At 41.6% G+C, this 24756-nt stretch overlaps 2 protein-coding genes across 6 annotated transcripts in view; one reads left to right on the forward strand and one right to left on the reverse strand.

Moving 5' to 3' along the window:
- faxdc2 (fatty acid hydroxylase domain containing 2) overlaps nucleotides 1-1658 on the reverse strand; it is a 15432-nt gene extending 13774 nt beyond the window's left edge. Inside the window, exon 1 of one of the 2 annotated variants that reach the window (XM_053479042.1) lies at nucleotides 1579-1658. The gene's annotated coding sequence lies outside the window, so the exon portion shown is untranslated. The remainder of the gene's footprint in view (nucleotides 1-1578) is intronic. The other variant, XM_053479041.1, reaches the window with a different exon arrangement.
- A 3711-nt stretch (nucleotides 1659-5369) lies between these two features.
- Nucleotides 5370-20432, forward strand: LOC128507525 (core histone macro-H2A.1). Of its 4 annotated transcripts, none has more exons than XM_053478508.1 (9): nucleotides 5370-5434; nucleotides 5982-6172; nucleotides 7835-7941; nucleotides 8316-8504; nucleotides 8680-8784; nucleotides 17047-17137; nucleotides 17728-17817; nucleotides 18570-18744; nucleotides 18950-20432. In XM_053478508.1, exons 2-9 carry the CDS (start codon nucleotides 6001-6003, stop codon nucleotides 19113-19115), a joined length of 1095 nt encoding a protein of 364 aa, XP_053334483.1. In that variant the 5' UTR covers nucleotides 5370-5434; nucleotides 5982-6000; the 3' UTR covers nucleotides 19116-20432. The 4 variants fall into 4 exon arrangements, with proteins under 4 accessions (XP_053334483.1, XP_053334485.1, XP_053334482.1 ...); XM_053478510.1 differs by having other exon boundaries at nucleotides 5404-5444; XM_053478507.1 differs by having other exon boundaries at nucleotides 5413-5604.
- Nucleotides 20433-24756: the final 4324 nt, after the last annotated feature.

The raw sequence follows: 24756 nt of genomic DNA on the forward strand, positions 1-24756 counted from the left end.
GATGTCACACCATCCCAGATACAATGTAAAACACAAATTAAATACAAATTCATATCTCATAACCTAATTCTTATCACTAAACTACTACTAAACATAAAATTAAAAATAAAAATAAACTTTCAATTATCAAACCCAAAATTCCGAGTTGGTGAAACCCAAAATATCAAAATGGCAAAATGGCTGTAACAATAATAAACACCAATACATACTAATACATACTAATACACACTAATAAGCAATACCACATTAATACACACTAATAAACACTAATAAACACTAATAAGCAATACCACATTAATACACACTAATAAACACTAATAAACACTAATAAGCAATACCACATTAATACACACTAATAAACACTAATAAACACTAATAAGCAATACCACATTAATACACACTAATAAACACTAATAAACACTAATAAGCAATACCACATTAATACACACTAATAAACACTAACAAACACTAATACACACTAAAGAACACTAATTAAACTTAATGAAGACCAATACACACTAATACACACAAATACACATTATTAAACATAAATAAACACATACTAATATACTTATAAACACTAATTCACACTACTGAACACCAATAAACACCAATACACACTAATACACAATAATACACACTAATACACAATAATACACACTAATTAACAATAATACACACCAATACACAATAATACACACTAATAAACAATAATACACACCAATAAACACCAATACACACTACTAAACACTAATACACAAAAATAAACAATAATAAACACCAAGAAACACTAATATATACTAATAACCACTAATAAAAACTAATAAAATCTATTAAACACCAATGCACATTAATAAAGACTAAAAAAACTAATACACACCAATAAACACTAATAAACATCAATAAGCACTAATACACACTTATAAGCCCAAACAGACTCTAATAAACACTAATTCAAACCAATTAACAACTAATACACACTAATAAATACACACTAATACACACTAACAACCACTAATATACACTAATAAACACTAACAAACACTAACAAACAGTAATATACACTAATAAACACCAATAAACACTAATAAACACTAATAAAGACTAATAAACAATACCACACTAATACACACTAATTAATGTGGTATAAACACTAATACATATTACCACACAAATACACACTAATACACACACAAATACACATTATTAAACATCAATAAACACACACTAATAGCCTTATAAACACTAATTCACACTATTGAACACCAATACACAATAATACACACTAATAAACAATAATAAACAATAATACACACCAATACACACTAATAAATACTTCTGAACTCTAATAAACAATAAGAAACACCAACACACACTAAAACACAATAATAAACACTAATAAAAAACTAACACAGTAATAAAGAGGATCAGAGTTAAAACATTTATAATTAAATAAAACATTACACACACACACACACACAGAGGGTTATAAAGCAAATAAAACTCTATGAAGTTCATAAACTATTCCTGCTCTATAAAGTGTATTTAAATTGGTGATTAATGAAGGATTAAACTCACAGTAGTGCCCACTCCACTCTGGGTCTATCTGTCTGTCTGTGTGTGTGTGTGTGTGTCTCTCTCTCTCTCTCTCTCTCTCTTTCCCTCCTAAGGGTTTTATAAGCTGCGCATGCTATTCTCTCATTGGTCCATTCATGGTCATGTGACCGCAGGTGGCTCCTCGTAGCGATATGAAACAAGGCTGTTTCGAACTTGGATGAAACGTCACACTGGCCGCCATATTGGAAAGGTCTACATTCCGCTGTAACCCTGGCGCGTGCTGTACGGAGCATCCGCTGTCGTTAAAGTGCGTTAATTACACGCGTGTGAATATAGCAGCAGGGAGAGTAGTGGAGTAGTGTGGAGATAAGTTAGTCTCCAATAACACACTGGACTCCATATTAACATCAATTAACATCAACTGTTATAGCTGAACTTCCAGCCTCCTAACACACAGTATGAGTGCAGATCAATCCCTGCTATCCGTTATCACCCAGATGAGGATGGGTTCCCTGTTGAGTCTGGTTCCTCTCAAGGTTTCTTCCTATTACCATCTCAGGGAGTTTTTCCCTCAGCAGGGACGATCTGATCATTCTGATTCACTCACACACACACACACACACACACACACACACACACACACACACACACACACACACACACTTCAATAATTCTTTTGATTGTGTAAAGCTGCTTTGTGATGATGACAACTGTTCAAACACTATACTAATAAAATGGAATTAAATTGGATGAATTAAATGTGTATATGGGCGAACAGAAATATAACAATAATCAAAAGTCAGCATTAAGATACAAATCACTAAATATAACCTATAAATATGTAATAACGCCTTTAATGACCAGACTGCATTAATATCAGAGGGAAACTGTTTAAACTACATATTTATCATAAATGACTAAGATGTTAAATAGAGTTAAGGTCTTTCATGATATCTGCTGAGGAACAACACGGCTCTCCAGCTTTCAGTCCATTACCGCCATCTAGTGTTGAAGCGAGCACAAAACACCCACCTAAAGGCTGTAAGTTTATTAAATGGGTTTCTTCCGAAGCCATGTCTGATACCTACAGGACCAGAGCTCTGATGCACAGACCTTTCTTCTGATATTAAATGTGATGTTTTTCTGATGGCAGCTTCGAATCTTTTGCAAAAATATATATTTTTAATTAAAGTTTTTCTGCTGGATCCAAACTTTTAGGCTGAAAATATGACTGTAAAGGTAGGGTTCTACCATGAGAGCACCTGCGGAAACCTTAATTTTGATCTGAGCGGAATGTTAATTCTGAGGTTTCTGGATGGGGTTGTGAGACTTATTCGTGAGGTTCTTCAGTTTCTGGTGTGTGGGTGGTCCAGGATGGAGCAGTTTTCTCCAGTTCCTGGCTGATCTGCTCAGAAGGAAGAGACTCTCAGCTCAACCAGCATCCACTGGTCCATCATCCTCATCATCCTCCTCTTCTTCATTATCAGCATTACCACCCCACCACAACCATCATTATCATTATCAGCATAAAAATGAAAACATCAGAACCTAGAATACTTCTAGGTCTCCCCTTGAAACGAGAGAACTAATTTCACTCATCTCCTCTTCAAAATCGTCAACCTGTATGTATATTAGATCCTATACCGACACATTTTCTCAAGTGGAAAGTTCCAGCAATAACAGAACCCCTGTTGAAAGTACTTAACTTGTTCACTCAGCATTGGGTATGTTCCTAAATTCCTTAAATTAGCAGTTAATAAACCACTAATCAAGAAACCTGACCTCGACCCCTGTCAGCTTTCCAATTACAGGCCGATATCAAACCTCCCCTTTATCTCTAAAATTCTGGAAAAGGTAGTATCACAGCAGCTATGTTCATAACTAAAATAGAAATAGCATACATGAACTGTATCAGTCAGGATTTAGGCCTCATCACAGTACAGAGACAGCACTCGTTAAAGTAGTAAATGACCTCCTACAGGCCTCTGATCAGGGTTGCGTCACTATACTTGTGTTACTCGACCTCAGTGCAGCTTTTGACACCGTTGATCATAGTATTCTCTTTCACAGATTAGAAAATGTAGTAGGAATTAAGAGAAAGGCCCTCTTATGGCTCAGATCCTATTTGACTGATCGTTATCAGTTTGTAGATTTATATGGTGACCATTTCTCATGTTCTCAAGTTGAGTTTGGTGTTCCACAGGGTTCTGTTTTAGGCCCACTGCTTTTTTTCCTTTACATGCTTCCTCTGGACATAATTCGTAAACATGGTATTAGTTTTCACTGTTATGCTGACGACACACAAGTATACGTTTCAGCAAAACTTGATGAGAAATAACAGCTTACTAAAGTAAGCAATGTGTGCAGGACATAAGAAATTGGATGCTAATTAACATCCTTCTGCTTAATCCTGATAAGACAGAAGTTCTAGTCATAGGACCGCATACAGCTAGAAGCAAGATTTTAGATCACTCTGTAACTTTAGATGGCCTTTCTGTTCCATCAAGTGCAACAGTAAAAGACCTCGGTGTGATTATAGATTCCAGCCTTTCATTTGAAGCTCATGTAGATAATATTACCAGGATAGCATTCTTTCACCTCAGAAATATTGCCAAGATAAGAAATATATTGTCACCAAATTATGCAGAAAAACTAGTTCATGCTTTTATCACCTCTAGGTTGGACTATTGTAATGCCTTACTGTCTGGTTGTTCAGCTAGATGCATAAATAAGCTTGAGCTAGTCCAGAATGCAGCAGCGAGAGTCCTCACTAGAACCAGAAGATATGAGCACATCACCCCTATCTTATCTACATTGCATTGGCTTCCTGTGAAATTTCGCATTGATTTTAAAATACTACTCTTGACATATAAAGCATTAAATGGTCTCGCGCCGCAGTACCTGAGTGAACTGCTAGTGTCTTACGATCCGCCACGCCTACTTCGATCAAAGGATGCAGGCTGCTTGTCAGTACCGCGTATTACTACTACAGCTGGGGGCGGAGCTTTTTCTTACAAAGCCCCAAAATTATGGAATAGTCTTCCAAATAGTGTTCGGGACTCAGACACAGTCTCAGTGTTTAAGTCCAGGCTAAAAACCTATTTATTTAGCCAAGCATTTTTATAAATAGATTAGCCATAGGTAAAGGAGCAGATCTGGGGGACTCATGGACGTAGAGTATTATGGTGAACTGGTATGTTTGGATGCTGTCTTCCTCACTCTCATTGATCACTCAGGTTTGTTGACGGTGAGGTGATTGTTTGCTTTACATCTCAGTTCCCCCTCATGTCTGTGTTTCCTTCTGGCTCCTCCCTTTTAGTTATGATGTCATAGTTAGTCCTGCCGGAGTCTCTGCTTGCACTCTACAGTTAATATACATTCACATTATACATTGTGTGACTGTGACCAGACCTAACTGTTATCTCTTCTCTCTCCCTGTCTCTCTGTCTCACTACACCTGTCTCTCATGAGCTGCCAGTGATCCAGACCCCCTTTGTCCCCCGGACCTGTCTGACTCGTCACCTGGACGCTGATTAATCCATGAGTGGATCCACCATCAGTATTCATGTGATTGTGTAGAGCTGCTTTGTGATGATGACAGTTATTAAAATCACTATACAGATAGAATTGATCTTCAGATCAGATGTTTTGTCTGTCTGCCTATTGTGCTGTGAATTTCTCCTCTCTATATGAATTAAATTACTAAAACAGACTTTCTGGGTCTTTCTAAATGAATGAAACAAATAAACAAACATTTAACACCAATAAAACCAGAGCAGAGCTCCTGCACTTCCTGTTTACCCGGAAGTGCTGCAGTCAGCTGACGCGCGGTGCATTGTGGGAGTGGAGGACGTTGTTCAGACTTGTTCCTGTCTCGGTGCTGTCAGGTTTCTCTACACTGTGTGTGTGTGTGTGTGTGTGTGTGTGTGTGCGCGCGCTGTAAGGACTCACACTGTCTGATCTGATCATCAGTCCGAGTCATTAATCAGGGATCGATTTATTAGTTATTCGCGCGTGAACCGGAAGAGGCGCGTGCTGTCTGTTTATGTATGTATGTATGTATGTATGTATGTATGTATGTGTGTGTGTGTGTGTGTGTGTGTGTGTGTTAATGAGAACAGAAGTGACAGGGCCGTGTATACACTCCTGATCCGCGCGCGCTCCCGGTCTTAATGTTATCTGTGTGTACAGACCGACCTGGCGGATCTGCGCATGCGCGGCACTTTCACACTCTCAATCACCTGCTGTCCCTTATTATTATTATTATTATTATTATTATTGTTGTTGTTGTTGTAAATTTAGGATCAGAAGTGTGAAGTTTTTTAGAGCATCATGAGAAATAACGAGCTGTTATCATCACTGCCTGAAACACACTGGGTTTACTGTGTGTGTGTGTGTGTGTGTGTGTGTGTGTGTGTATGTAGATCATCAAGGTGTGTGACTATGTCGAGTCGTGGAGGGAAGAAGAAGCTGACGAAGACGTCCCGCTCTGTGAGGGCAGGAGTGATCTTCCCCGTGGGCCGGATGCTCAGGTACATCAAACACAACCTGCCCAAGTACCGCATCGGCGTCGGAGCTCCGGTGTACCTCGCTGCAGTGCTGGAGTACCTCACAGGTGTACACACACACACACACACACACACACACACACGGGTGTGTATACATACACACACAGGTGAAACTCGAAAAATTTGAATATCGTGCAAAAGTTAATTAATTTCAGTAATCCGACATAAAAGGTGAAACTAATATATAAGAGACTCATTACATGCAAAGCGAGATAGTTCAAGCTGTGATTTGTCATAATGATTAGATGATTATGGCTTACAGCTCATGAAAACCCCAAATCCACAATCTCAATAAAATTGCGATCATTAAAACAAGGATTGAACACAGAACATATTGAACCTCTGAAAAGTATAAGTATGCATATGTACTCAGTACTTGGTTTGGGCCCATTTTCCAGCAATTACTGCCTCAATGCGGCGTGGCATGGACGCCTGTGGCACTGCTGAGGTGTTATGAAGGACCAGGATGCTTCAATAGCAGCCTTCAGCTCTTCTGCATTGTTCGGTCTCATGTCTCTCATCTCTCTCTTGGTAATGCCCTTATAGATTCTCTGTGGGGTTCAGGTCCGGCGAGTCTGCTGACCAATCAAGCACAGTAATCCTACACTCATTGAACCAGGTTCTGGTGCTTTTGGCAGTGTGGGCAGGTGCCATGTCCTGCTGAAAAATGAAATCAGCATCCCCATAAAGCTCGTCTGTGGAAGGAAGCATGAAATGCTCCAAAATCTTCTGGTAGACGGCTGCATTGTCCCTCGACTTAATGAAGCACAGTGGACCAACACCAGCAGATGACATGGGTCCCCAAATCAACACAGACTGTGGAAACTTCACACTGGACTTCCAGCATCTTGCAGTGTGTGCCTCTCCATTCTTCCTCCAGACTCTGGGTCCTTTGTTTCCAAATGACATGCAAAAGTTGCTCTCATCAGAAAAGAGGACTTTGGACCACTGAGCCACAGACCAGTTTTTTTTTTTTCTTTAGCCCAGGTTAGATGTTTCTGACGTTGTTTGTTGTTCAGGAGCGGCATGACAAGAGGAATCTGACATTTAAAGCCCTTTTCCAGGATCAGTCTGTGTGTGGTGGCTCTTGATTCACTGACTCCAGCCTCAGTCCACTCCTTATGAAAAGCCCCAACACTTTTGAATGGTCTTTTCTTGACAATCCTCTCCAGGCTGTGGTCATCCCTGCTGCTTCTGCACCTTTTTCTTCCACATAACTTTCCATTAATGTGCTTTGATGATACAGCACTTTGGGAACAACCAACTTCTTTTGCAATTACCTTTTGAGGCATTTCCTGGTTTTCTGCACACTGTCAGGTCAATAGTCTTTCCCATGATTGTTCTTCCTATTAAACCAGACTGAGAGACCATTTAAAGGCTCAGGAACCCTTTGCAGGGGTTATGACTTAATTAGCTGATTAGAGTGGGACACTTTATTATTCTAATTTTCTGAGATTTGGGGTTTTCATGAACTGTAAGCAATAATCATCTCAATTATGACAAATCACGGTCTGAACTATCTCGCTTTGCATGTAATAAGTCTATCTCGTATATCAGTTTCACCTTTTAGGTTGCATCACTGAAATCTGAAATACTGTAAAGGAACTTTATTAAGAAAATGTATTCATTAAGCACTGTTAATTAAAATTATCATTTTTTTACTTAATCATAACTTACTGTGTGTGTGTGTGTGTGTGTGTGTGTTGTAGCTGAAATTTTGGAGCTAGCAGGTAATGCAGCTCGTGACAATAAGAAAGGTCGAGTAACTCCACGACACATCCTGCTGGCCATTGCTAATGATGAGGAGCTCAATCAGGTACACACAGGGGCAGGGGCGTGGGGTAAGGGCGGGGCAGGGGCGTGGGGTAAGGGCGGGGCAGGGGCGTGGGGGTAAAGGCGGGGCAGGGGCGTGGGGTAAGGGCGGGGCAGGGGCGTGGGGTAAGGGCGGGGCAGGGGCGTGGGGTAAGGGCGGGGCAGGGGCGTGGGGTAAGGGCGGGGCAGGGGCGTGGGGTAAGGGCGGGGCAGGGGCGTGGGGGTAAATGTCCACACACACACACACACACACACACGCACACACACACATACACAAGGGAGTTTGACCCACAGTGTCTCAGTATATAAAGTCTCTCTCTCTCTTTCCATGTCATCGTGTGTGTGTGTGTGTGTGTGTGTGTGTGTGTGTGTGTGTAGCTGCTGAAAGGTGTGACGATTGCTGCAGGTGGCGTTTTGCCCAACATCCACCCCGAGCTGCTCGCCAAGAAACGCGGCTCTAAGGGTAAACTGGAGGTCGTGGTGTCGCCTCCACCTGCCAAAGGCAAGACCTCGAAAAAAACACCCACCGCCAAGAAAACGCCCAGCAAGAAGTCCTCTAGAGTAAAGGTATATACACACACACACACACACACACACACACACACACACAAAATCCTGCTGAACAGTTTAATAATATTTGCTCCTCCACTGGAATGATCCATTTATTAATAACATTATTATTATGAACTCATTCAGTATAACTGTGTGTGTGTGTGTGTGTGTGTGTGTGTGTGTGTTACAGAGGCGTGGTGATGGCAGTAAGGCGGTGACAGCAGACAGCACCACTGACTCTGCGTCTGATGGATTCACTGTTCTCTCGTCTAAGAGCCTGTTCCTGGGACAGAAGGTACAGAACCACAACAATTAGAACCTGAGCTACAGAACACACACACACACACACACACATACACACACACACAATGTTTGTACTGTATGTGTGTGTGTATGCGTGTATGCGCGTGTGTATGTGTGTATGTATGTATGTATGTATGTCTGTGTGTGTGTGTGTATATATATGTGTGCGCGTGTGTGTATGAGCGTGTGTGTGTGTGCGCGTGTGTGTGTATATATATGTGTGCGCGTGTGTATGAGTGTGTGTATGAGCGTGTGTGTGTGTGAGCGAGCGCGTGTGTGAGCGTGTTTGTATGTGCGCGTGTGTGTGTGTGTGTGTATGTGTCTGTCTGGGAATATTACTGAGTCTCCATAAAAGACGCTACATTTGCATTATGCAAAGTTCTTTTCCTAAAGCAAAGGCATGTGTGACAGAACGTCTGCCTGAAGCTTTACCACATTTCACCTCATTCACACACACACACACACACACACACACACACACACACAGAGCACCGCAGTGTGAATGTTTTGAGTATGTACTGTAAGTCGCTCCTCAGGGAGTAAAAGACTAAAACCGTTCCCACGATAATAACGCTGCAGAGAGAAATAAACAGCGTTCCGGATTTACATTACCGTTCCATGGGGGGGCGACACTGAGCCACTATTCAGCTCGGCTACACACACACACTCTGAATGATGAGGGGAACAGACTGTCTCTTACACACACAGATATTCTGTTTATAAAAAAACGCCCATCTTAACTGCGTACTAATGAGTGGCGATAATCGGCTCGCCAAATACACAGGTGAGACAGGCGGAGCCGATCACATACGGACCGATGTGTGTGTGTTTATTTAAAAGTGCAGAGGTTCAGTTCGTTATTCATTGGCACAGCTTTGTTTCATGTGCTGTGTGTTACAATGAGTGTGTATAGCAGGACTGTCATTTTTTAGATGAGGATTTCAGTGTGTGTGCGTGTGTGAGAGCAGCTTTGATGCTAGTTAAGGAATAGAACATTTTTTGCTCTTTAGTCAAGCGTAGACTATTCAACTGGCTTCAGCTTCTTTATAATCTACTTGGAATAACAGGAGAATGGAATATGGTGCATATGTTGTATTATAATAAATAAATAGTTTTAACTTCATAAAGTAAAATCAGATCTTAATTATATTTGTGCTTCTGTTTGAAGTAGTCCTCACCAGTGTTGGGGGCGTTACTTTTTATAGTAACTAATTACTAGGGCTGCAACTAACGATTATTTTGATAATCGATTAGTTGGGCGATTATGTTTTCGATTAATCGATTAATCAGATAAAACTGCTTCTTTAATTTGGTATTTTGCTTATAACTATAAAAAAAACATACATCAGGGTATTATTTATGTATAAAAATAAACTTTTAAAAATGCAAAAGCCACATATAGAATTTAATAATCTTTAATTTTGACATTTTAAACCTTAAATGAAATGTAGTATATAATATATACAGTTTATATATATATATATATATATATATATATATATATATATATAGTTTAATAAATACACTGATATATTCAGTTGATAAGATATAAACAGCTAAAATAATGTAATTTTGTATAATAAAAATATGTATGCATAAGTAAAACCACAGTAAATTACAAGTTAACTTTGTAGTGGACTATAAAAAAAAACTGTAGAAATGCAAAAAGCTAATAGTCACAAATGTACTGTTATTTACATTCGCTGAAAAACACAACAATTACTAAATGTAATATTCTACTGTTATTCACACCGTGTAAATTAAGCTAATCTAAATTAGCGCCATTTAACTAATCACTATTGCTCATGAGGTGATTGCGCAATGTGACGCTAGCGAGTAGCCCGTGAACAGATCTAGCGCGACTGTCCCGAAGTCAACAAACAGCTTAAACAAAAGCACTTAAACTATACAACTTTTACACAATGAAGAGATACAGTTTTTACTGACCCTGCTGCATAGCGTGCAGGTTAATGTAAATTGCTATCATACCTTGGAGGACTCGGGGCGCACGCTTTTTTCCTGCAGACGCTTCTGTAACCTCCATTGCGCGAGCGGCTGTGTATCTGTGTGTATTTGTGCATCTTGTGGTCGCGCTCCTCAGTGACGTGAGCAGCCCAACTAATCGATAACGGCATTCGTTGACAACGACTTTCATTATCGATAATTATCGATTTTATTGATTAGTTGTTGCAGCCCTACTAATTACATTACAAAATTATTGTCTTTAAAAAGTAATCAGTTACATTACTTTACGTTACATAGCATTACTGATAAACGTAACTAGTTTGAGTACTTTTCCACTGCAGAAAATGAAAACTCCTTTGTGATTCCTCAGTCATGTTGTTTTAGTCAACCTCCTGATACCCCTATCTCACCTCCTGATACCCCTATCTCACCTACTAATACCCCTATCTCACCTACTAATCCCCCCATCTCACCTACTAATCCCCCCATCTCACCTACTAATCCCCCCATCTCACCTACTAATCCCCCCATCTCACCTACTAATACCCCCATCTCACCTCCTGATACCCCCCATCTCACCTCCTGATACCCCCCATCTCACCTCCTGATACCCCTATCTCACCTCCTGATACCCCCATCTCACCTACTGATCCCCCTATCTCACCTACTAATACCCCTATCTCACCTACTGATACCCCCATCTCACCTACTGATACCCCCATCTCACCTACTGATACCCCCATCTCACCTACTGATCCCCCTATCTCACCTACTAATCCCCCCATCTCACCTACTAATCCCCCCATCTCACCTACTAATCCCCCCATCTCACCTACTAATCCCCCCATCTCACCTCCTGATACCCCCCATCTCACCTCCTGATACCCCTATCTCACCTCCTGATACCCCCATCTCACCTACTGATCCCCCTATCTCACCTACTAATACCCCTATCTCACCTACTGATACCCCCATCTCACCTACTGATACCCCCATCTCACCTACTGATACCCCCATCTCACCTACTGATCCCCCTATCTCACCTACTGATCCCCCTATCTCACCTACTAATCCCCCCATCTCACCTACTAATCCCCCCATCTCACCTACTAATCCCCCCATCTCACCTCCTGATACCCCCCATCTTACCTCCTGATACCCCCCATCTCACCTCCTGATACCCCCATCTCACCTCCTGATACCCCTATCTCACCTCCTGATACCCCCATCTCACCTACTGATCCCCCTATCTCACCTACTAATACCCCCATCTCACCTACTAATACCCCCATCTCACCTACTAATACATTTACATTTAGGCATTTGGCAGACGCTCTTATCCAGAGCGACTTACAAAAAGTGCTTTAATGTTTACATAATTGGATACATACTTACACTGGGTTAACTAGGTTAATAACTTAGTGCCATTAGTCCAACACAACTAAGAAGAGGTTTTTTTTTTTTCTTTTCTTTTTTTTTTTTTCGGGGTGGGGGGGATGGGGGGGTTAGTCCAAGTACTGGAGAAACAGATGAGTCTTGAGTCGTCGTTTAAAGATAGTCAAAGTCTTTGATGTACGGACATCTAGAGGAAGTTCATTCCACCACCTAGGTGCCAGAACAGAAAAGAGCCTGGATGAATGCCGCCCTCGATCCCTGAGAGATGGTGGGATGAGGCGAGCAGTGCTGGACGATCGGAGGGAACGTGGTGCAGTGCGTGGTGTAATTAGCGCAGAGAGGTAAGTGGGTGCTGGGCCATTTTTAGCTTTGTAGGCAAGCATCAGTGTTTTGAATTTGATGCGGGCAGCTACAGGAAGCCAGTGCAGGGAGCGGAGGAGTGGGGTGGTGTGGGAGAACTTGGGGAGGTTAAAAACGAGACGTGCTGCTGCATTCTGGATCAGTTGCAGGGGACGAATCGTGGACAGAGGCAGGCCTGCCAGGAGTGAGTTGCAGTAGTCCAGTCTTGAAATAACAAGGGACTGAACAAGCACCTGAGTAGCCTGTGAAGAAAGAAATGGGCGAATTCTTCTGATATTGTAAAGAAGAAATCGACAAGAGCGAGTAAGGTTAGTGATGTGTGGGGAAAATGACAAATGATTGTCCACGGTTACCCCAAGATTGCGGGCAGTGGCTGAAGGAGTGATTTGGTTGTTGTCCATGGATATCACAAGGTCTTGACCTGGAGATGAGTCACAAGGGATACCCCCATGTAATCCCCCTATCTCACCTACTAATCCCCCTATCTCACCTACTAATCCCCCTATCTCACCTACTAATCCCCCCATCTCACCTACTAATCCCCCTATCTCACCTACTAATCCCCCTATCTCACCTACTAATCCCCCCATCTCACCTACTAATCCCCCCATCTCACCTACTAATCCCCCCATCTCACCTACTAATCCCCCCATCTCACCTACTAATACCCCCATCTCACCTACTAATACCCCATATTACCTACTAATACCCCCATATTACCTACTAATACCCCCATCTCACCTCCTGATACCCCCCATCTCACCTCCTGATACCCCCCATCTCACCTCCTGATACCCCCTATCTCACCTCCTGATACCCCCTATCTCACCTCCTGATACCCCTATCTAGTCAATTCAATTCAATTAAATTTTATTTATATAGCGCTTTTAACAATGGTCATTGTCTCAAAGCAGCTTCACAAAAATGAAAGAAATTTATTAAAAAATAATAATAATAAAAAAAATAATAATAAATTGTGTCTCTGATGAACAAGCCAAGGGTGACGGCGACAGTGGCAAGGAAAAACTCCCTGAGATGGCAATTGGAAGAAACCTTGAGAGGAACCAGACTCAACAGGGAACCCATCCTCATTTTGGTGATAACAGATAGAGATGATATAACATCATGTGTGTTATTCAGCTGAAAGTACAATATAACAGAAATTCTTTAAATTAACATGAAGTCCAGTTCAGCACAGGGAGTCAGTAGTTGCAGAGGGCAGATGGGGTCTGGATCACTGGGAGCACAGGAGCAGGATGTGTAGCTCCAACCATCATAAGGCAGAATCCAGCTGGAGCTGGTCCTTCTCTGGATGCCTCAGGATCCTCGCAGGGTTGGCCTTTGTCTACTGAAGCTGGTACAATCTCCAGATGCCTTGGGATGGGTAGAAAAGTACAGGACAGATGGAGAGAATTAGCGTAGTTGCCATTCAGGATAGATGTTCTGAAGTATGAAGTTATGGGATGAGTTACGCGTATGCCAGATTAAAGAGATGCGTCTTGAGTCTACTTTTAAACTGGGAAACTGTGTCTGAGCCTCGAACACTGTCTGGAAGGCTATTCCAAAGCTTTGGAGCCAAATATGAAAATGCCCTGCCCCCTTTTGTAGATTTTGAAATTCTGTGAATTACCAGAAGTCCAGAGTTTTGTGATCTTAAGGAACGTGGTGGATTATAGCGTATCAAAAGACTGGTTAGGTATGAGGGAGCTAAACCATTTAAAGCCTTGTATGTAAGTAATACTATTTTGTAATTAATTCTAAACTGAACAGGTAACCAGTGCAGGGATGATAATATTGGGGTTATATGATCATATTTTCTGGATCTAGTAAGAACCCTGGCGGCTGCATTTTGGACTAACTGAAGCTTGTTTATGGAGGATGCAGAACAACCACCTAGTAATGCATTACAATAGTCCAGTCTGGAGGTCATGAATGCATGAACTAGATGCTCCTACTGTTAAGCAAAAGGCTGTTTTTGTGATATTGGAAATATGATTTTCAAAGGACAAGTTACTGTCTAATATTACGCCCAGGTCTTTTACTGTTGAGCTGGTAGTAACAGTACATCCTTCTAAACGCAGGCTGAATTGTGAAAGCTGTTGTGTGCTGGTTTTTGGGCCGATGAGCAATATCTCTGTCTTATCTGAATTTAGTAAAAGAAAGTTATTGGTCATCCAATCTTTTATGTCCTGGACACACTCTGTTAATCTAGACAACTTGGGTATTTCATCTGGTTTTGTTGAGATGTATAATTGGGTATCATCAGCATAACAATGGAAACTAATCCCATGCCTTCTAATGATGTTTCCCAGGGGAAGCATGTAAATTGAGAACAGGAGAGGTCCTAAAACTGACCCTTGTGGCACCCCATATTTCACTGGCATTACATCAGACGGTACTCCATTTAGATCTACAAAATGGTATCGATCAGACAGGTATGATCTAAACCATTTTAATGCCTGCCCCTGAATACCTATATGATTTTGTAGGCGGTCTATGAGAATATTATGATCTATGGTGTCGAATGCAGCACTTAGATCAAGTAAGACTAGTATTGAGATGCAGCCTTGGTCCGAAGCTAAAAACAAGTCATTTGCAATCTTAACTAGTGCAGTTTCTGTACTATGATGGGGCCTGAAACCTGACTGAAATTCTTCAAGGATGTTGTTTTCCTGCAAGAATGTGCATATTTGGGCTGAAACTACTTTTTCTAATATTTTTGATATAAAGGGGAGGTTTGAAATCGGTCTATAATTTATTTCATTTGCGTCCAAATTAGATTTTTTTTATCTCACCTACTGATACCCCCATCTCACCTACTGATACCCCCATCTCACCTACTGATACCCCCATCTCACCTACTGATACCCCTATCTCACCTACTAATACCCCCATCTCACCTACTGATACCCCTATCTCACTTACTGATACCCCTATCTCACCTACTAATGCCTCTATCTCACCTACTAATGCCCCTATCTCACCTACTAATACCCCCATCTCACCTACTGATACCCCTATCTCACCTACTAATGCCCCTATCTCACCTACTAATGCCCCTATCTCACCTACTAATGCCCCTATCTCACCTACTAATGCCCCTATCTCACCTAGGCAGTTTCCATCTACATGAATGAGTAAATAAATATAAATAAACAATACTACACAATGAATAGGTCACTTTAACTGGCAAATCCCGATAACACACACACACACACACACACACACACCAAGAAAACCAGACCAAAAACCATGATCAGAGTCCTATAACAGTACAATAACAGTGACGAGCTTTAATACAGAAATAATAGAATAAATATTTCACCCTGATTGTATTGCATTCATCTTCTGCTTTAGCGCCTTGCTCACTGCCCTGTCTGTCTCTACCCTGTCTGTCTCTCTCTCTTTCTTTCCTTTTCCCCCTTTTCTGTCTCACTGCCCTGTCTGTCCCTCTGCCTGTCTCTCTCTCTCTGCCTGTCTCTCTCTCTTTCTCTCTCTCTCTCTGCCTGTCTTTCTCTCTCCCTGCCCATCTCTGCTCTCTGCTCTCTCTCTCTCTCTCTCTCTGTCTGTCTGCATGCTGTCCCTGCAGTTGAATCTGATCCACAGTGAGATCAGTAATTTGGCTGGTTTTGATGTGGAAGGTGTCATTAATCCCACTAACGCTGAGATTGACCTTAAAGATGATTTAGGTGAGAAATTTCTCATGATGGATTCACCTCTCTCTCTCTCTCTCTCTCTCTCTCTCTCTCTCCACCTGTCTCTCTGCGCCTGTGCTGATTGTTCCTCCCACTTCACCGCTTTAGAACTTGAACAGGAGAGAGAACGCTACAGGAATGACCTTCTGTAATCTACAGAGTGAACAGTTGCTATGAAACAGACTGCTGTCTCACATCTGTACTCGTGTCCCTGCATCAGAGAGGCAGTTCTTTCACACTGCTGTGGAGAACGGCATTATGGGATTGACTCTGAGAGCAGGTGTGATAGCTGTGTTAATGAATTAATCAGCACAGGCCCTGAGTCTACTTCCTCTTTTACCTGCGATCACCTGATGAACGAGTGTCTCTGTTATTAGCGCCTAGAGGAATCTAAGGCGCTTACTCGTCTGTGGCGACACTCGTTGATGTGATGATGCAGAACATCTTCAAGCACGTGGATCTGAGAAACCCTCAAAGAACAAACACTAAATGTTGACAGTAACATAGTCAATTAGCCAAAGCATCATGGCTAACTATAGCAAAACCACTCCTCACCAGCGTCAGACCCAGTTAGGGGTGTGGCCTAAGAGCTGAGGGGGGAGCTTGTATGTTGACCACAATAAATATGTAATGAGTTACAATCGCAGTAAAGACAACACATGCGTCCCAGGTGTGAGAGGTCTCAGATCCGTGCAGCGCCACCTGTGGCTCTTTCTCATCATTGCTCCTCATCATCTCTGCTTTCTGCTGTCCTGCTCTTCCTCCCTCTGCTCGTCATCATCAGGTTTCACACCGTGTCATTTGCCTGTGTGTGTGTGTGTGTGTTGTCGTTGTTATAGCTGCAAGTCGTACAAGCTGATATTTCCGCTATCAACAGTGATGCTGTCGTTCATCCCACCAACTCCACCTACCACACGGGTGGAGAAGTAGGTAAAGCAACACACCTTCCACCTCCACCTGAGGCACCAACACACCTGTTACCTGCAAAATACACACCTGTATTATAGTTCCAGTAACCACAGACCAAGAGGGAGGGCAAGAGACACCCAGGGAGACACCCAGGGAGACACCCAGGGAGACACCCAGGGAGACACCCAGGGAGACACCCAGGGAGACACCCAGGGAGACAGACACATTGCTATAGAGAGAGAGCGAGAGAGAACATATGTGTAGATCTGTATGTATGGAACACGCAGTTTTGACTCTGTTCCGCTCCGATCTTTAGAGCCCCCTTGTTCACTTCCACCATCTTTAAAGACGCTTAATTATTTCATCAGCTCTTACATTAGAGAGATGTCATCACTGTAGGAAGTTACCTAGAAATCACTGCAGCACTGTGACGTAGAAGAGACACACTTTCATACTCGCCACATGTGCAGGTCTGATATATTATTGCATGGCTTTGTGTCCAAGCTCCACCCACTCAAGTTTGATTGGTCCATTCTTCTGTCATTCATTCGTTGGCTTCAGTGTGTAAGTTGGAGGTGCAGAGCAGGGCGAGTGATGATGTGGTGTTTTAGGGAGCGCACTGGAAAAGAAGGGCGGGAAGGAGTTCGGCGAAGCCGTGTTGGAGCTGCGCAAGAAGAACGGCCCTCTGGAGGTGGCTGGAGGTGAGGCTGTGTCCCAATACTTACGGGCTTGTACTGTTTTAATAACAACCTTTTTACTCACCACAGACAGGAAGGGCACTCAACCAAAAGCGCTGGAACTTTATTAGGACCACATTCAGAAATTTTCTGTAGAGGAGTTTAAAGAAGCTAAATGCTGGTTGCCCCAGAGTCTTGTCCTCACAGAAAGCTAGAAGACTAGTTACCGGGAGTCCTGCTAGTCCTGGGACAGCCTGCAATCTCCCGACAGGCAACTTTATTAAACTTTAACTCAGGTTTATTTTTAAAACCTGACTTTGTCACTAAACAGCTTTACAAAACTATGAGTTCAAATTAAAATGATATCCCTAATAAGCAAATAAGGAAGCAATAGTGGTGAGAAAGAAACTGCGAGAGAAACCAGACTCCAGTGGAAGGCCCTCTCCATGTGACACTTTAGGATCAGGGAACCAGTGACATGGGAGAGATCTCACCAGGAAAGGTCCTAGCTGATTTAGAGAAGTAGAGAGCTAGAGTCCAAGACTGATCTCAGACACCCTCCCAGCTGAATGTTTCTGAAATCTCTCCAGCAGGAGGCGCTATCCATAAAAGATGCCATGGAGGGTGGTGGATCCTTTTCTCTAAACTGCTCCTTAATTGGAAAGTTCCTCCCCTTCAAAGTGTTCACTGAAACTGAGAACTTCCTGTATGCGATGCTTCTCATCTTAATCAACTGGACTTGTGTATGATTTTTGTATGACTCCGCCCCCTCACAGCTGCGATGACGTCAGGTTACGGCCTTCCCGCGAAGTTTGTGATCCACTGTAACAGTCCTGGCTGGGGCTCGGATAAATGCGAGGAGCTGCTGGATAAAACTGTGAAGAACTGCCTTGCTTTGGCTGATGAGAAGAAACTTAAATCTGTGGCGTTTCCCTCCATCGGCAGCGGCAGGTAACAAACCACCACCACGCCCACTGCCACACCCAGCATCACACCAACTGCCATATCCCCCACTATTCCATCTACGCCCACCACCACACCCGCCAGCCACACCTATGGTCACACCACTGATCATTAATCCACACGCTATTCCTTATTTCTGCTAGCTCCACAGTGCCCCCATTGCAATGTGTGGGCTTTTTGTCTCTTTCTTTAGGAACGGTTTCCCGAAGCAGACGGCCGCTCAGCTGATCCTGAAAGCCATCAATAGCTACTTCGTGTCCACCATGTCGTCCTCCATCAAGACCGTCTACTTCGTCTTGTTTGACAGTGAGAGCATCGGCATCTACGTCCAGGAAATGGCCAAACTCGATGCCAAATAGCTTTATATCCATGTGTTTTTATTGCTTTCTGGGTTTCATGCACAGATCTCTGCTTTAGAGCTCCAGTTATTCTCCTGATGTCATGTGCTGTGAGAGTCATGTGACTTCCATGTCGGTGTTTTCTCTCCGTGCTGTAAAATGAGCAGTTCCCTGTGGATGGAAATGTTTCCCACAAAAAACATTCAGGTTTAATGAATTCTAACAAATTTTCCTTTGTTAATGAGATTAAATCTCATGGACAATTTCTGTTAAAATTTTAAGAATAACTCTGTGGTGTCCTTCAGGGCTCCATGCTCTTCTCCTGTTATTTTTTTGCAGGTGTTTGCTTTAAATGCATTTTTAGTGTTGCTTGATAAATTTATAAGATGACTAAATCATTCCTCCAGGGAATCTGTAATCATTATCTAGCTGTGTGCAGAACCTCAACTGTATCTGGAGGCGCTAACCTAGAGATCTGTGGTTTTAAAGATGTTTGATGAGATATTTGTGGACTTTATGTTGAGACGGTGGTTGAGTGTGTGTTTGTGGCGTTGTCTCACTGCCGGACTGTTTGAAATTTATTAGAGACCGAGGGGACTGTGTATAATCACGTGCACACATGTAGGAATACCTAGTGTCACAAAGTTGTGACCTCATTAACATTTAGCCAACAAGTTAGCTTTAAATCACTTTATGCCAATGAGTTGTCGAGATTTTTCTCACACTGGAGCTGTTTCTATGGTAACATATCACAGACACATGGTAGCACTGATGATGATGATTTCATTGACAGAGAATGATGGAAGGTGATTGATAAGTGGACACTAAACGATTCCGTAATGCTGACGTGAAATGCGCTATAACACTTTAGAACTGCAGGATGCTGATTGGGTACTGTCGCTTCTGTAACACAAAACCTATAAATATGTAAAAATCTATAAATCATAAAAGATAATTGAATGTTTACATTTATATTACTTTCATTCAAGTTTGCCAAAAAAAGACATTTAATTATTAAAAAAATAAATAGTGTGTAAGAGAATTTAATGAGAGTAATAAATTTGGAACAGTCTAAGGCGGTGTGGTTTAGGAGTTTAGGACGGTGTGGGGGTGGGTTCTGGGGGGTGGGTTGTAGATGGTACATTCCGAAAGCGGACGTGGTGTGAGTGTATGATACACTCAGTGCACTTTGTTGTTTGTGATGTAGCGACGTATTATTTAATTCTCCTTGATTCTGGTTCTTTCCCTGATGTGCAGAACGCACACTAAATATAATTATAAAATATATAAAATGTACAACAGATGTTTTAATAAAATATCACCCTGTGATAAACAGTTTCTCATGGGCTCAAATTTTTTCTCCAGTCGTCTGAGGCTCACTTCAGGTCTTTGAATGAGAGATCATCGTGAGAGCCTCTAATCTGAGGTGCTGTTAATTGGTCATTTTTCAGGCTGATAACTCTAAATGAACTTCTGGTCTGAGACAGAGGTAGGTTTTGGTCTCGCCCTCCTGGGACGGCCTTCATGAGAGCCAGTTTCATTATGGTGCTTGATGGATTTTGCAAATGCACTTGACAATACTGTTCTTCCAAGAACTATTACAGAAAGGCCGACCTCTGTCTTAAAATAACAACTAACTGTTGTTTTTGTTGTTGTTACATAATTACCTAATTCCATATGTGTTATTTTATAGTTTTGAAATCCCCAGTATTGTTGTAGAATGTAGAAAATAAATCACTAAACAAAAAAGATTTGCAACTGTTTTAAAACTTGAACGGTAGTGTTTATATATATATATATATAATGTATAAATGTATAGCTTTTGAATTTAAAGTTAGTACCGTCACTATATATCACTTTGCTGCTGAAGAATAAACTGGAGGTGACAGTGTTCTGAGAAAACTCCCTAAGAGCACATGAAGAAGAGTTCTATGGTGATGAACATATAACCAGTAGCTTATTAATAAAAAATAAATAAACATAAAATAATGCAATTAGTTAATCTTTTATGTTTCCACTTTCTTACATAAAAAGTTGGAACAATCATGAAAAATTACTGCTCAATGTTCTTGCATGTTAGTTCTTGCATGGTTTGTAAAACAGAGCTTTAACTTGATTTCTGTAAACCTGCTTTGCGAGACCTAAAACTAAATGAATGATGTGAATAATGTCACTGTGTAGCTACAGGTTTTGTGATTAGCAGGTTAGCATATGTGCTAAAACTGATGTGATTTGAACGTTATGTGGTTTTAACAATTCCATTAGAATCTTAATGATGCAATAATAATGCAAGTACATGATGTGTACTCAGCATTGGTTATGTTCGGGAATCTTTTAAATTAGCAGTTATTAAACCAATAATTAAGAAACCTGACCTCGACCCCTGTCAGCTGTCCAATCACAGGCCAATATCAAACCTCCCCTTTATCTCTAAGATTCTGGAAAAGATAGTAGCGGAGCAGCTATGCTCATATATACATAGAAATGGCATACATGAACTGTATCAGTCAGGATTTAGGCCTCATCACAGTACAGAGACAGCACTCGTTAAAGTAGTAAATGCCCTCCTAGTGGCCTCTGATCAGGGTTGTGTAACTATGCTTGTATTACTCGACCTCAGTGCAGCTTTTGACACCGCTGATCACGCTATTCTTCTTCACAGATTAGAAAATGTAGTAGGAATTTAGGGGACAGCCCTCTCCTGGCTCAGATCCTATCTGACCCATCGTTATCAGTGTGTAGACCTAAAGGATGATTATTCTGCATGTTCTCTAGTGGAGTTTGGTGTTCCACAGGCTTCAGTTTTAGGCCCACTGCTTTTTTCCCTTTACATGCTTCTTCTGGGCAACATAATCCGTAAACATGGTATTAGTTTTCATTGTTATGCTGATGACACACAGTTATATGTCTCAGCAAAACCTGATGAGAAAAAACAGCTTACTAAAATTGAGCAATGTGTGCAGGACATAAGAAATTGGATGCAAATTAACTTCCTTCTGCTTAATCCTGATAAGACAGAAGTTCTAGTCATAGGACCGCATACAGCTAGAAGTAAGATTCTAGATCACTCTGTAACTTTAGATGGCCTTTCTGTTCCATCAAATGCAACAGTGAAAGACCTTGGTGTGATTATTGATTCCAGCCTTTCATTTGAAGCACATGTAGATAATATTACCAGGATAGCATTCTTTCACCTCAGAAATATTGGCAAGATAAGAAATATACTGTCGCTAAACGATGCAGAAAAACTAGTTCATGCTTTTATCGCCTCTAGGTTGGACTATTGTAATGCCTTACTGTCTGGTTGTTCAACTAGATGCATAAACAAGCTTCAGCTAGTCCAGAATGCAGCAGCGAGAGTCCTCACTAGAACCAGAAGATATGAGCACATCACCCCTATCTTATCTTCACTCCATTGGCTCCCTGTGAAATTTCGCATTGATTTTAAAATACTACTTTTCACATATAAAGCATTAAATGGTCTCGCGCCGCAGTACCTGAGTGAACTGCTAGTGTCTTACGATCCGCCACGCCTACTTCGATCAAAGGATGTAGGCTGCTTATCAGTACCGCGTATTATGAAAACTACAGCTGGGGGCGGAGCTTTTTCTTACAAAGCCCTTACAAAGGTTCCCTGTTAAGTCTGGTTCCTCCCAAGGTTTCTTCCTATTACCATCTTAGGGAGCCTCAGACAGATCGTCTGTCAAATGGCAGCTGGTTTGGGTCTTGTATCATGTGTGACATCACATGCTTAAGGCAAAAATATCAGTGTCCCCTGGTCCATACAGCCCTGATACCTACCTGCAGTGTGTGTGCTTAGACACTAGAGGGAGCTACATACCTGTGTGTTTATAGAAATCACCCGAGCTGAAAACCATGGACGCCCTCCAGATGGTGTTTTGTTAGCACTGAGCTAGCCATGCTAACTGTGCTGTAGAGTGAAGTGTGTGTGTGTGTTTGGTGTTTTTGTCTCATTGAGAAAATTTTGTGCAACAAAATATTATGTTAAGGGTGCCATAATTTTTGTCCAGGCCATTTTTACTCACTCTCATTTTACTGAAAAACACTTTTGTCAGTTTCAGGTTATTTTAGTAAACACTCGGGTTTTTCTTTCTTTACCAGAAGGCAAAAATATCAATGCATTTTTGTCCACATGTGTAAATACAGGAGAACCATTTTGTTAAGTTTAAAAAGTGCATAAATAAAATTTAATACATAAATGAAAGGAAATTGAATTCATGTTAAGAAGCTAACGGCTAATTGGTCGCGACTGTATTTGTGAACTGCATTAGCATGGCGCAGACAGTGACAAATTCTTTATTTCAATTTTTATTTCTGTCACTTTGCTAACACACAAAACAGACGAACAGTTAAGAAGTAGAGCTAACCAGCTGACGTCATCCCCTCGTAGTGAAACCAAATAATTTATCGGATCATGTGGTGAAAATTAAAGGAATATTTAACTTTTTAATTAATTTAAAAGTTTTGTTTTATAAATGAAAACATACATTATTTGACTAAACTGCATTAGTGCTCCCTCCCTCATTGAGTTTATGCTTTGCTGTGATTTGGGACGTAGCCACATCTTTTTCGACACTGTTGTGGCTAATCTCTTAGCTACTGCGCTAACACTGAGGGGTGAATGCAGTCATGGGCTGTGTCCCAAATCACATCACGTTCAGTTCCAGAGAGTCTCGGGTTTGTAGCACATACACTCTACTGAGCTAACTATTCAGCAGCCAAAACAAGACTTTCAGTGTTGCCATGGCAACCCAAATCACTCAACAACTAAACATAAGAAACCACTACATCACTGCAGATTACTGCACTCTGCTAGAGTGTTCGGTGCAGGAGTGAATGTGGTTTGGGATGCAGCCTGTCTTTTATACTATACACTCTGTTTATGACATGTTCATACACACACACACACACACACACAGGGGGGGTTTCTTTCAGTGTGCGGTTTCTTTCCCAGACCACGGTGTGGGCTGCGTTCCAATCCGCGTTGTTCTAATCCACAGGAAATACACACTCCTTCCCAAACTCAAAGCATATGCAGCGTGGATTACACATCATCCCATGAGGGGGAGGGGCTGCGGGCGTGGCCTTACCATAGTAACACGGAGAGCAATCAGGTGTGTGTGAGTTTGTAAGAATTTTTTTTTTTTAATATTCTAAGAAACAAAAAGTGTGTGTGTGTGTGTGTGTGTGTGCGGGTATGTGTATGAGCGAGAGAGAAAGATAAAGTGCCCATCATTCAGCCAGGCGACATCACAGCAAGCTTCAGGGAGAATCTGTATCACACACACACACACACACACACACAATATGCTGCCATGATTAATTGTTGTCAGGTTGCAGTTTATGTGTGTGATGTCTGATATATGAGTTTATAATGAGTGTATTGATAACTCACACCTCATAACACACGATCCAGCGCGACACACACATCCACCCTGTAACTCTGTCTAATCGTAACTCATGTAATATATTCACTCAAAGCCATGAATTATTAATGCAATATAAATAAAGTATATGCAATGTATTTACAATATAAATACCGTATTAAACTCATTGATCAGTAAGTGCAGTAGAGTGAGGAGTCTTTACTTTGTGGTGAGTTTAATTTTTAACTAAACTTTGCTGAGGGACAACAGGGGGA

Source organism: Clarias gariepinus, chromosome 19 (genome assembly GCF_024256425.1).
Source record: "Clarias gariepinus isolate MV-2021 ecotype Netherlands chromosome 19, CGAR_prim_01v2, whole genome shotgun sequence".
Taxonomy (NCBI): domain Eukaryota; kingdom Metazoa; phylum Chordata; class Actinopteri; order Siluriformes; family Clariidae; genus Clarias; species Clarias gariepinus.

Bases quoted from the DNA above. Each gene is read 5' to 3' on its own strand.
- LOC128507525 (XM_053478508.1), top strand. From the start codon at position 6,001: ATGTCGAGTCGTGGAGGGAAGAAGAAGCTGACGAAGACGTCCCGCTCT. The intron at 8,505-8,679 runs GTATATACACAC...TGTGTGTTACAG, and splicing joins AGAAGTCCTCTAGAGTAAAG to AGGCGTGGTGATGGCAGTAA. The intron at 8,785-17,046 runs GTACAGAACCAC...TCGTTGTTATAG, and splicing joins GCCTGTTCCTGGGACAGAAG to CTGCAAGTCGTACAAGCTGA.